Genomic DNA, 13,294 nt, shown 5'->3' with positions numbered 1-13,294 from the left:
CTCAGGATATGCGTGGCTTGATTTGGTTTCTATAGCTTCAGGGAATATTTTTTTCTTGATGATGAAGATGATCTGATTTGGCAAAATGTGATGAAAGAAAGAGATTGATCTTGTGTTGCTTTGAGGAGATTGAAATATCTTCTCTTGTACCATATAAAATATAAAATATGAGTTGGCTCTTACGCCATTTCTTCTCTTACTCCCCTCTTATCTAATAAAAACCTATAAAACTTGAATAGATTATTCAATTTTGCTATTCACTCTCGTCTCCAGCATCCTGTTTAGTTACTGGCTATAGATATATGACTTGTTTACTAACAAAAATAATGAAGAAATCAGGAGGGGAAAATAGCGGATAATCTCTACCTCTTTTTTCGATTCCCATCTGAAATCTAACTACGACATCGCTCTCGACGTATTTGTATCCTCATACCTTGAATCTGTGCTTGATGTTATCGCGTACAATATTTATATTTTTATTATAATGTACAGACATTTAGTTAGTACTATATTGTACATCATAGATAATTTAGCGAAAACAAGTATTATGAATTGTATAACAAACTGAGGGTGAGGAATAAAATTATGACTCATCGCCATCAACCTGTTTTACTAACAAACTGATGGCTCATCGCCATCGACCTGAACAAGGGGCATGTCCGTCGCGGCCACCGCGCACTTCGACTCGGGGGGGGGGGGGGAAGTAGAAGGGGAGATATTCTAATAATTTGATTCTGTTTGTTTTAAATTGTACAATCTAGATTGTAACAATTCATATTATAGAAGGTGAGAATCAAAATCTGAATAGTTAGAATTATAATAAAAAATAAATAGTTCCTTAGCATAGTTTGAATCATTGATGTTGCAATCTTGTTGAGATGACAAATTAAGGGTCTATTTGTTTCAGCTTTGAAGTGTGGTTTTCAGCTTTTATAATTCGAAGCTGAAACAAACAGACAGCTTTTGTTTATAGTTTTTTAAAATCTGCTGGTTGGATTGTGGGAATCTGAGAAGCTGATTTTCCTCAGTTTTTGATAGATTGTGAAAGTCTATTTTACTAAACTGTTCATCAATTTTTTTTAATCTACAATTTAAAAGCTTTTCACAATTTAATTTTTTTACAATCCAATTTTTCATAATACAGCTTCTATAAACTGTTTTTCAAAATTTTCAACTGAAACAAACAGTCCACCATCAAATCGAAGGAAGGAAAAGAAAGGCTGAAATCCAAGGAAGGAAAGGACCGTCTTCCCTTCCCTTCCCTTCCCTTCCCTGCCTTGCGCCGGCGGTGCCCATCCATCAATCGACGCCCGCGGCCGACCGCTCCCCACCGCCACCGACCGCTCCCTGCCGCCAAAGGTTCCTTCTTCTCCTTCTCCTTCTCCCTCTTCCCTCAACCCGTAGCACAAACGAAACCCTAGATCGCGCCGTCGTCGTGGCCAGTGCGCCGCTGCCGCCTTTCATCGCCACCACCGCGCACTTCTCCTCCCGTGTGTCTCCTGCTCTCTCTCTCTCCCGCCGAGCTTGAGGTTGATCGAGCACTCGGGCTCGGGGAATACCAGTTGTGGGCAAGAAAATGGCAGTAATGGAACCCCCGATGTGAATGGTGTGGGTTGCCAAAGGCCAAAGGGATGATGCTCCTGCCATGTTGGTCTCCGAAATAATCTTGGGATCTCAACATGATGGTTTGCGCCCAAGAGTAACCTCGAATTTTTTTGAGCAGAATGGTATTGGTGCCCAATAAAAGCATCACTGGATCTCATAGCTGGTGATAAGGGGGTATGTGCTCATGTTGGCCCAAGGTATATAAACTGAAGGGCTATGAGCTAGGAAGTAAATGTTGGTTGATTGGTACATTGAAACTGCGATTGGAGCAAACATTGTTTGCTTGATAGTAATTTTGCCTCTTTTGCCACATGGCACCCATTTGTCTGATGGGTGAAGGGGTGTCTCTGGGCTTCCACACAATTTGCAGAAGCACAGATGCTCCCCTGATGCCATGTTATTTTGTTGGCGTTAGCATTAGGTACATAGCTGAGTTTAGGCTTACTTTTCCCCTTGTTGATCCATAGCTTAAATAAACTGGAACTGCTGACTCCCTTGTCATGAAAGCGGAATCAATTGTAGAGTGATAAGAGGAAATTCTGATTGCTTTCGCCTTCATTTTGCGTCCCCTATTTCTATGCACGATAACTTTTCTTGATCTTTACTGTGCGATGATGGACAAAACTTTGAACGATGTTCTTCTGGTCACTTTAGAATGTTATATTCAGGCTGTTTCTATTGATTTGGTCTCTATTTGACCTTCTGTATGCTGCTAGTTTGTTTTTATCCGTCTAGTATAGGTTAGAACTATTGCTTTTTATATGCTTATCCAAAATCTGTCTTCCTCTTAAGAAGGTTGTCAAGATTTAATGAGGTACATGGATAGTTTTCTTTTGTTTGATGTTGATGAGTACTACAAGAATTCAGAAATTAGGTGTACGGTTTGTTACGTGTGTGTGCTACATGTACAACTGCGCTGCAAGATTAGCAAGCTTCAGCTTCAACTTCATGCTGTTCCCCTTCCAGCATTATTTTCTGACACTGCTGAAGGTGGTTCATTTGCCTGAGGTGCATAATACTGCATGTATTGCATCTGTTGCACAGACGAATGGTGGTTATGGCTCATTTTTTCAGATATCAAGAATAAGAAATAAATTTAACTTCCTTATATGCATCAACCAATACTCTTTGCCTTTTTTTGTATATTCAGTAATAGTAGCTGGATTGTTGGCTGCAATCAGCTGCTCTAATCAGATCAGACCTAATATTCAAAAAGTACAGTATTTCTGCATATGCACTTGTTATGTATAGTATTTCTTATTCAAGCTATTTGCATATGCGCCCATGCTGAAGAATTAGAACCAGCTGAGATAAACAAAGTACCACCAGGATCCAACGGGGTAATTTCCAAGAGAATGTCAACAAGCAATATGTCACACCCAAGCCCGCCTAGACATCTAGCTGATAAGTTCCTTTAGCATACCGTGTAATCATGTAAACGTCACTGCTCTCAGTTGCTTGCTTTTGTAACACAAGGATGTAGCTAGTCGTGACTGTCCATAACATCAAATGCGTGCTGGAAATTGACTGAAGCTTGACCACCTGTCCAACACACAAATCTGGTGTGCAATCAAAATCAAGTGTGCTAGTGGCATCCTGGAGCACCATGTAATGAGAGTTGTAACTCCAGGAACTGAAACCTTCATGTATGAATGATCCCTTGAAAAAGTCTCTCTTGAGCTTGCAATCAACTTTGTAGGGAGACAGTACTTATTCATCTTACAGGTCATGTGGCATAAATTCTAAACTGGCCAAAGGCCCTGCTCCCATGCTGTACTGTCCAAGTAAGAACCATAAAGCTTTAGAAACTCATTAAGTCGTTTTGACAACATCATACCTCCAGGCTCCAGGACTCGCTTGAATTGCACAATTCAAAGACTGACATATTATCTGCTCCTCAAATTTTCTTGCACTGTAGCTCTTCAAAGGAATTAGTTCTACCCAAACAACAAATTCCACATTGCTGTCACTGTACCATTCTCTGTTACTACCAAATGGCCGCATACACTGCAAATATTTCCCAAGCTGACCAACTTAAGTGTAAGATCTGTTACTACCATCCTCTGTTATAGATTCCAGTGGCACTCTATTAAAGAAATTCTTGAGTAACGGCCAAGCAGTTGACAGCTGCGGCCGCCAGAGCTCGCCGAGGTGGTAGGTCCGCCCCTGGTTTTAACTTTGGGCACAAATGCCTCTTTCATCAATTTAGGAAAAAAGAAGATGCTGATAGACCATGGACTCGTGGTGTCTGAAGAACATTGTGCATTGTACTAGTATCCTCATATTATTATTGATAATGCAGTAAACTTCCTGCTGATTCCTGTAACTTGTTTACATCTTCCTGCCGATTCCTGTAACTTGTTGGGCCATGATCCTTATATGCTAATATGATATGGGTGTAGTGCAGGATCCGTTTCTGCCATGGGTGACTACACAATCCAGATCAGCACCAAGCTCATCGACCAGCTCGCTCGCGACGATGAGAAGGTGAAACGGAAAGCCAGGAAGCCCAAGCCTAAGAAGAAGACCACTGTGGTACACCATGAGGAGACCCGGGAGGAAATTCCAAGTGAACCCAAGACAAGCAGCCCTGCTCCTGGGTGGCCTCTGCAGCCTCCCCCCATGTTTCTGCCAGTGACCCCTGCTCCTCTTCCACCACCACCAGCTGCTGCTGCAGTGCCAGAGGTGGAAGCCATCCGTGCTCTCCTGAAAGAAAGCGAGATGGTTCTGGAGAAACTGGAGAAGCAGGAGGCCGGAGCGCGCGAAGAACTTAGCAAGAGAGCAAAGGAGCTGCACGACAAGGAGTTCAAGCTGCCATACCAGAGCCCCATGCCATGCGCCCAGGAGAGAGCAGGCTGCCTCGAGTGTTACAAGAGCAATGCAAAGGACCCGCTCAAGTGTGCTGAGGCGGTCAAGAGATTTGAAGCATGCGCTCTCCAGGCTATGAAGAGTGCCAGTGTGAAAGCGGATTAGTAAGTATCCCATGAATCTTTGTGAGTCGGGGTGATTCTGCCTTTTCGTTTTCTCTATTGAGGTGATTCAATAACCTGGATTTTTCATGGGACCCGGAAAACATCGTTGTAGATTTCTAATGGCATTGCACTGGTCTAAAAAGTGAGGCCGCGTATCCTTGAGTTTAGGTGTTCCATGTTTACATATGTTTGGCACAAATGAAAGATAAATTGCTTGCGCCATGGTTTTTGTCTGAATGATATCATGACTGAGATTGGTATCCACTACCTGAACTGCATATCGTTGCCTTCTGGGAACCCATGTTCCAGCTATTGTCATACTTCATGATTCAGATATTGTCATACTCTTTTGCCTCTTTTCCTTGTTCTGTTGCATGGTTTAGCGGCAGCAATGTTATTTTGATATTCATTCAACTGTTTGGATGGGAATTATGCATGACATCCGGAGGTTCACATGGATGACTGAATGATACTTGTAATCTGAATCTGATATATAAGGTTGAACTGAAGGAAGCAATTGTATGTATATTATGAGGTCTAAACTCTAGAGAAGTTTTAGATAGGTTGATCAAGTCAAAGTTGAGTGTGAGGAAAAGAAAGAAAGAAAGAAAGGAGCTGAATGGAATGGAATCAATAATGGAATGGTTGATATTTTGCATGAATTCATGATGGATGAAGCTAGCCGCGGCATTGATGGATGGGGGAGCAGCCGCGCTTGTAGGAGTGGGCCTGCTGCGGCTGCGGCTGCCTTGGGGCAATTGCCCATGGCCTCGCGATCATGCCCTCCTCCTCCTCCTTCATTGCGCCGCCGCCATTGCCACTGCCATTGATGCCCCCAGCAGCAGCACCGCCACCAGCAGCCGGGACGACGCACGGAGGAAATGGAATGCCTTGGCCATCTCAGCCAAGTGAGTCTGAGTGTATCTAGATGATGAATAATATTGTGGTTCAGGTCAGCTCAGTCTCACGCATAGGTTATAGGGTGCTTGGCGCCTGCCTAAAAAACTGGTGGATTAGAGGGGTTTTCTCTTCTCCTGTGCTTTGCTATCTGTATCACACAGACTCAGTTTTCTTCCTTTCCATCTCTCTTTGTTTGCCCCAATTTAGCTCTGCCACCTCCAGGTGGTAAAAATAATTCACTCTTCTCAGTTGCTGCCGCCAGTAGGAATTTACACCAGCAGCAGCGATAGCCTCAAAGCCTTCCTTGCCCATCGCCCTGCAGCTGCATCTGGTTAAATTCTCGTTGCTTGTTTACTGCCACAAGTGAACTAATATACTCCAATTTGCTCAATATAATATATATGATGCCGCTGGCGCTGGCGAATGGATGCTGTCTGAAAATTTTGTCGCCTGGAAAACGGATGGGGGTAGGTAGAAGTATGTACTTCCGCAAATACAAACTAGTTTTTCTTTTATTTTTTTTATATATACTATATATCTATTATGTGTCTAAATATATTGTAGTTTACTGTTGCGTCACCTCGCAGTTACGATCTTAAAAAATAGTATAGTTGTGACTCACAAGATAGATCAGTTACTATAAATATATATGATCGTAACTGGGTACCTTATCTAATCATAATTATGTATTTTTTTTTCATGTGATAGCAACCGGATCACCTTGCGCACACCCTCAATTATGATAAAAAATAGTATAGTTGCTATCATAACTGACTTTTTGTCATGTGATTATAACTCAACTATCTGTGTTATCGTAATTGACTATTTTCTTAGTCGTAACTGTGATTGCAACTAAGTTACCTCTACGCACACCTCAATTATGATAAAAAATAATATAGTTGCTATCATAACTGATTTTTTTTATGTGATCGTAACTCAACTATCTGTGCTGTCATAACTGATTATTTTTTTTAGTCATAACTGGGGATGACATAACAGTAAACTACAATACTCCTCATAATTATATATTTTTTATCATATAATCGTAACTCACGTATAAGATTTCAGCATCATATCAGTTAGGTGTAACTTATCGGTGACAAATTAGATTCCCATTCCCTTAATTATGTGATCATTGTGAAAATGAAATGCCTAGAGAGAATTGAAAGAGATGTCGCAGCCCTCCATTTGCTCGTGTCCGTCCATGTATCTTTCGAAAAGAAGATACATCTTGAGACTGACTCGATCGATCGGCTTGCTCTTATCTTCAGACAATGCAAGAAGGCTCTTATCTTTTTTGAATGTTCTTTAGCTAACACTATCTGGTATATAATCAGGATAGCCTTAGGGATTAAGAAACCGGGAAACATGTCACATTTGATCGGTACTTGGTTACGGGAGATAGGAGCAGAGAAAAAGAGAAGAATCTTAGTGGGGATATCGGTTATGTTCTGTGCTATTTGGCTCTGTCGTAATGATATAGTGTTTCATAAAAAATCAATAATGTCATTCATGCAGGTACTTTTCAGAGGTACTTACTGGCTAAGGTTCTGGAGACTACTTCACAGAGAGGATTTGAGGGAAGATTTTCTATCGGTCTGTCATATGTTGGAGGTGGTGGCATTGGAGCTCTTCGCCAAGCATGGATGATCTTGTAGTTACAGATTGCAAACTTCTTGATATTTTTTTGTGTGATGTGGGCTACTCTTGTTAGGAGTTATAATAATTTGGTGGCTGTATGCATCTTTGGATGCAAAAAGCTGGATGTTTTTATCTATTTTCTAAATAAAAAAAAATGAGGATCAGAGGAAGAAATGTAGTGGTCGTCTATATATATACATGTCTCTGTCATATATGCATGTCTGCGCCTGCTTTCGGGAAGGAACAAGTTAATAATTATACACAATTAAGTACTGTACTTTGCAACAAAATGGATGAGAAATTAAGCATGCCGGTCCGCAGTAGCTGCTGGGATGATGCATTCATAATCATGGTACGTTTTGTAGGGGTTGGATGGGCACTGAATGAAGTTGCTTATGATCGATGTGAGAGCATTGCATGACCTAATTAACGAAATTCCTTGTCTGCGCTCGCGCGCCACCTGCTGCGTGGGGCCTATGCAAAGGCAACTTTATTCAAACTTTTTCTTTGGTAATTTAAAAACTTTTGTGCCAAAATTTTCTCATTAATTTTTTCTTAAAACTTTTAAATTAATTTTTTCTCGTGTAAACTTTTACCAGGCCTTCTCGCTTTCTGTCGGAAGTGGTGCGCGCGGATGCCTGCCAATTAAACTCAATCGTGCATGTAAGCTAGGGGACGGTACTATACAGTCTCTTTCTCATCTAGCTAACAAATTTGGTTCGGCGGGCATATATTAGAGTAGAGCTTCAATTCCCTGCATCTGCGTTTGGTAAATGAAGTTACCAACCTGTACATCTAAACGGCAAGTGTACGTTTATTAAATTTATCAATCTGTTAATGTTATATATGAGACGTGTTAGTGAGGTGATATGTATAGGTCCTGTTTGAGAAAGCTTTTTTTAAGATTTTCTAAAAAGCTAACTGATCTGAAAAGTAGCCGTCTGGATAATCTACTGGTTAGAGAAATTGGTTGTTTGTCAACCTTGATTTTCTTTCGAAAGATTCTTTGTCCTGAGTGTGTAATGGCTAATATGCCTTGAATGTATAATTACTTGCCTGTTTATTGTTTTCATTTACTTGTTGACATTTCTAAACCAATGCCCTATTACTGTCTTCAAGGCTGTGGCTATCTGTGACCTGCCGTATTACCGTAATTATCCCCGATCACAAAATTACAATTAGAAAGTTTCAGTCCATTCTTGCTCTACTATAACTATAGGCTGTTACAACCGAGGAAGATTAAGCAGTAACTGAGATTGGGAACACCAAAAGGGAATTGATTCCGTTCCAGATGTCCAATCATGCATGATGTTTCGTAGAACGCAGCCAACCAAAAATCCTCACCGGAGGTAATACAAAAATGCTGGCCGACAATGGCACAAAACATCAGGCGCGCACCAACAATCTACCACTCCCCGAATATCCTCACCATACAAAGCGAATCATGGTACCACAAATTCAGAAGCAGGCAAGACCCTGCTGTCTTGTCTGGAGTAAAATAAAATGCTGGAGGACAGTGGCGATCAAAGGCTGGCTCATAAGCAGAACTAAACAAATAAGATATGCATGCACAGAAATTAAGGAACGAAAAAGAAGAGGGCCGGGCAGGGATCAGTCTCCAACAAGATCGATCAGGTTGTTGTTATGTCGATTATATCGGAGGAAGAAGAAACAGAAACAGAATCAAAAGATGATACGATGATGATGATGGGTACTGAGGTGCACCTATAGCAGCAGTATTGGAAGGAGATCGAGTAGTAGTACTTACGAATCACGATATACTATATAACAAGGACGACTAGTGTGTAATAGATAAGATATATACTAGCTTGATCAGCGCGCATGCATGGACAGGTATACGATCGATCGATGCATCTCATCAACGTACGATGACATCGTGCATGCAGGTGCAGCCACGTGCGGATCGATGGATGAATTAGCTAGCAGCAGCTAGTCGGTGGTGATGTGTACTCCGATGACGATAACGAAGAGGGTGATGAGCGCGAAGTAGATGATGGCGTGGACGAGGATGGCCACGGCGCTGGTGTGCAGCTTGCCGAACTCCACAAAGTCGTGCCGCCCGGGGAGCTGGATGAGCAGCCCCGGCGAGAGGAGCACGAACAGCACCACCGCGATCACCACGGGGCCCCAGTCAGACATCCTCCTCCTTCTTCACTTCTTGAGCTTGCTGTCTTCAATTGATTCTCCTATGCATACATATATATATATATCACTGGTCACTGGATCAACTAACCGAAGCAATGGAGCATGCAGTCTGCAAGCAGCAGGTCTGGCTGTTTGTACTTGAAACTACAGTGCAAGATTATATTAGCTAGGGATCGACTTGTTGACGACCTGTGGAGTGGAGGGAATTGAATGGTGAGAAGGTGAGGATCATGTGGTCTGGTTCCGTTTGGTGCTCGCTCTGATTTGATTGTCCTGCCACCTCACCTGGTTGGTCATGTTTCGCTTTCCTTTCCTTTCCATGTACATGCCCTCGCCTCTAGCTTATCTCTTTCTAACCATATATATGTTTAATATATACTTGCTTCAACAATAACAAGACATGAAACTTTTTCTAGCTAGTCCCATTCCCAATCACACCTTAGCTTGAAATATATATATTAGAGTGAATTGCGTAAAAGTATAAGTTTTTTTGCCATTTATAACATAAAACTATAAGTATGGTAAATAGTAACACAAGACTACAAGTATTGCACATTAATTTCACCTAAAACCCATTTTTAATTAGATTCACCCAAAAATGGTCTTATCGTTTCTAAAAAATCCTAATTTTTTTAACATGTTTCATAATCCATTTTCAACCCATTTTAATTGGATTCACCCAAAAAATCTATATAGAATTTAAACTAAAATTCCCCAAAAATACTACTTTTATAACTCCTAACAATTGTTAGGGCCTCAAATAAAATCCCAAAAATATATAAAATTCACTAATATTCTTTTTTTAAAATACAGTTATAATATCTAATAAAAATATAGGATTTTTGAGAAACATAAGACCATTTTTGGGTGAATCTAATTAAAAATGAGTTTTATGTGAAATTAGTGCACAATACTTGTAGTTTTATATTACCACTTATAATACTTATAGTTTTATGTTATAAATGGCACAATACTTATTACTTTGATGATTGGGTGATCGATCGAGTCACCAAATGACCACAAGATTACTTGCTTCTTGTTTTTCAGTAGTTATTTCTTACTTTTTTTATATATTACAAGCTTTATTGACTCTAGTTGAATAGTTATTTCTTACTAGAAATCAATAACAGACAGATCGACGGTGAGAGCAAGGTCTCTCTGGACACATCTTGATGTTTCTGTTCTCAGGTCAATTAGCAGCAAGTCTTCTTCAATTGCCTGTTGAGTCATCAAACTTCTACTCTGCTGTCTTTATACGGCGAGTCCATTTTACACCTAAACTCAACTTTAATTACTGTTGTATTACCTCACAGTTACAACTAAAAAACTATCAATTATAATTCGTTAGTAAAACAGTTACAATCACGCGTCCACAAGTACATAATTACAACACGAGAAGCTAACAAGTTACAATCAATTACATACATACATATATATATACACACACTACGATTACAATCGTGTTACTTATGTTGTACATCATTAGACAAAAAATTTGTTAGAAGTTACAATCATTCATAATATAATTGTAATTCATTTTTTTATTTATATCTGGTTGTAACTTTCTGTCTTACGAATTGTAATTCTATTATTTTTTAGATTGTAACCGGAAGTGATGCAAAAAAAGTTGAGATTTAACTACTCACAACTAATGAAACTAGTAGAAAACTCTTGAATGTTACACAGAAGCCGTGAGGGAAGATGACAAGCAACCCAACCGATCTCAAGTTTCCGGCTGTGGTTGCCCTTGATGTTTCGCTTTCCATCAAGGGAAAAAAAGGCACAGACGATGTAGACAAAAAGTTTGCAGTTCTTTTCTTTTGTGGTCACAGATCACAATATATGTGCTACTTTCTTGGGTTTCTTCTTTTTCTTGATAGATAGATTGCACACATTAAACGACTGATTTGATGCCTGAATGTATACTGACGAACCTTTTCTAGTTTTCTCCACAGCACCAAACCAACCAAATCGTCAGAGTAAAGCGAGGAATCTTGTTACAACAAAACCTTAATTTTGTGCTTAATTAATTAGGCTCTTCAAGACGAGTAAATTTAAACAAGCTCTTCAATTCGTTAAAGCAAACCATTTATTTATTTATTTATTCTACCCTGTCTGGAATATTCCAGATTGGACATGTGTATCCTATCCTACCATAACAACTAGATAGATATACTCTTAACAAATTCAAATATCAATATCAACCATATATATAGCTGGCTAATATTAGTGTGAATATCACTGCACTAGTGTTGTTCAGTCATCTTCCATCAGCTTGTCTGTCGCTTGCTCTACAGTACTGCTCTGCTCGATCAGTTGGTGATCTGAGAGGATAGACATCGATAAGGGAAGGGAAGGTCCACAAAACTAAAGCTTCCACTAATCTATACATAAACTGATGGAGTTGTTACTGATCATTTTTGAAAAAAAATAATAGAGATGGAGTTGTTACTGATCATTTTTGGGCATGGAGCTGCATGCACGCGATTGTTAATTTGTGACCTCTCAGACGTCGTCAGAGTCAGATCAGAGCCGAACGTTATTAAAATTGGATCATATCACTTTCTGTTCAATTCGCGGTCTGCTCGAATCATTAGAGACAGATCTAGCTTGCATGGAGCACTCGAGCTGATCCATCATTTTGTTCGGACGACATACATGCTGCTTTATTTTTCTTTCAGGACTATGTTCCTATGAAATATAATTAAAAGTCTGTTCTGAGACTTAATATCATTAAGCGATCAAAGTTGAGATGCTAGCTGCTGTCACCAATTCACCATCGATAGATGCAGATCAAACGCTGGCTACAGTTACTATTATAACTATTATTTCCGGTTTGATTGATGCATATGTATTGCCAGGTTTGAGCCGTGCACCACCACATGCATGTAATTGTAAAGCAAATCGAAGCTGCTATCTGCTCCTGCTCCTGCTCCTGCTCGTGGTTGGAATTGGATGCAGCAATATAATTTTGTTCTGTGTTCATCATGTTCTGATTTTGTTCTCTTCTTGCGCTTTCACATCCATCCTAGCTAGCTAGCCAGTTATGGCGACGTGCGTGACAGCAAACTGTCTTAGATCGATCGCCACGAAATAAACACGGAAAAGAAAGTTGCAATATAATTGATTCTCTCTTTGGATCAGGAAGCTATATATGGTGCATGCATGCAACACTCGAACAGAAATTAATCAAAAGAACATTATATTCACACACAAAGCTAAATATTACAAATATACATGCGCGCATATCCGTATGTTTATGGGTACAGTAAAGCTAAAAAGTTTACAAATTAACAAGTGAAGGAACAGTCATCGATTTTAATCATGCATCCATATAATTAGGAGGTTCCGAGCTGGATCTGGACGCCGATGGCGACGAGGAAGATGGCGTCGAGGACGAAGAAGAGGATGGTGTGGACGAGGATGGAGGCGACGCTGGTCTGGAAGTTGCCCAAGGCGATGAGGCGCGACTTGGCGGGCATCTGGAACAGCAGCCCCGGCGACAGCAAGATGAAGAGCACCAAGGAGATGAACACCGGCGCCCAGTCCTGCATCTTCTTCTTCTTCTTCTTCTTCAAATTCTATCCGATCGATCTTCTTCTTCTTCCTCCTCTTGCTGCTAGCTACCTATGCTAGGTGCAGTGATCGAGCTCTAGCTGTATCTGTATGCGCGCAGTTCCTCTCCCTAGCTATATTATATGCAGTAGTTATTTGTAATTTCCTTGTTGTGACACTGATGTTATATAGTTGATCATTTGCCTTTCCCGAATGGAAATGAACATTCTATTCTCCTCGATCGGTGCATGCATTGTTGCATACCCGTCTCTGTCTGAACCTTTCTTGAATTGGTGTGTGGTCCGTTGGATGGATAAACCGACGGTGGACATCAACTGTGGTTGTTGTAAAGGAAGAACGCATTCTGGAGAAAGAGACTCCCACTCCAAATCAACAACGAAATCTGTTGTTAGTCTCCTTACCTTAATACTTTAGTCATAACCACTCCCATTCAA

General features: G+C 40.5%; 3 protein-coding genes across 4 annotated transcripts; 1 reads left to right on the top strand and 2 right to left on the bottom strand.

The window, feature by feature from the left end:
* Positions 1-1,201: 1,201 nt before the first annotated feature.
* On the top strand, positions 1,202-4,895 carry LOC133928240 (uncharacterized). 2 transcript variants are annotated; one of them, XM_062374472.1, is made up of 2 exons: positions 1,202-1,359; positions 4,013-4,895. In XM_062374472.1, the coding sequence occupies exon 2, from the start codon at positions 4,027-4,029 to the stop codon at positions 4,576-4,578; it is 552 nt and encodes a 183-aa protein (XP_062230456.1). In that variant the 5' UTR covers positions 1,202-1,359; positions 4,013-4,026; the 3' UTR covers positions 4,579-4,895. The 2 variants fall into 2 exon arrangements, with proteins under 2 accessions (XP_062230456.1, XP_062230457.1); XM_062374473.1 differs by having other exon boundaries at positions 1,203-1,359; positions 4,008-4,895.
* A 3,484-nt stretch (positions 4,896-8,379) lies between these two features.
* Positions 8,380-9,509, bottom strand: LOC133928237 (uncharacterized). The gene has a single exon (XM_062374468.1). The coding sequence runs from the start codon at positions 9,276-9,278 to the stop codon at positions 9,069-9,071; it is 210 nt and encodes a 69-aa protein (XP_062230452.1). The 5' UTR covers positions 9,279-9,509; the 3' UTR covers positions 8,380-9,068.
* Positions 9,510-12,469: 2,960 nt separating this feature from the next.
* Positions 12,470-13,066, bottom strand: LOC133929654 (uncharacterized). The gene has a single exon (XM_062376446.1). It carries the CDS (start codon positions 12,836-12,838, stop codon positions 12,623-12,625), a length of 216 nt encoding a protein of 71 aa, XP_062232430.1. The 5' UTR covers positions 12,839-13,066; the 3' UTR covers positions 12,470-12,622.
* Positions 13,067-13,294: the final 228 nt, after the last annotated feature.

This window comes from Phragmites australis, chromosome 9 (genome assembly GCF_958298935.1).
Source record: "Phragmites australis chromosome 9, lpPhrAust1.1, whole genome shotgun sequence".
NCBI lineage: Eukaryota > Viridiplantae > Streptophyta > Magnoliopsida > Poales > Poaceae > Phragmites > Phragmites australis.
Note: the sequence above shows the minus strand (reverse complement) of the source record. Positions and strands in the feature narration are given on the sequence as shown.

Excerpts from the sequence above, each read along its gene's own strand:
- LOC133928240 (XM_062374472.1), top strand. The coding sequence starts at position 4,027 with ATGGGTGACTACACAATCCAGATCAGCACCAAGCTCATCGACCAGCTC.
- LOC133928237 (XM_062374468.1), bottom strand. The coding sequence starts at position 9,278 with ATGTCTGACTGGGGCCCCGTGGTGATCGCGGTGGTGCTGTTCGTGCTC.
- LOC133929654 (XM_062376446.1), bottom strand. The coding sequence starts at position 12,838 with ATGCAGGACTGGGCGCCGGTGTTCATCTCCTTGGTGCTCTTCATCTTG.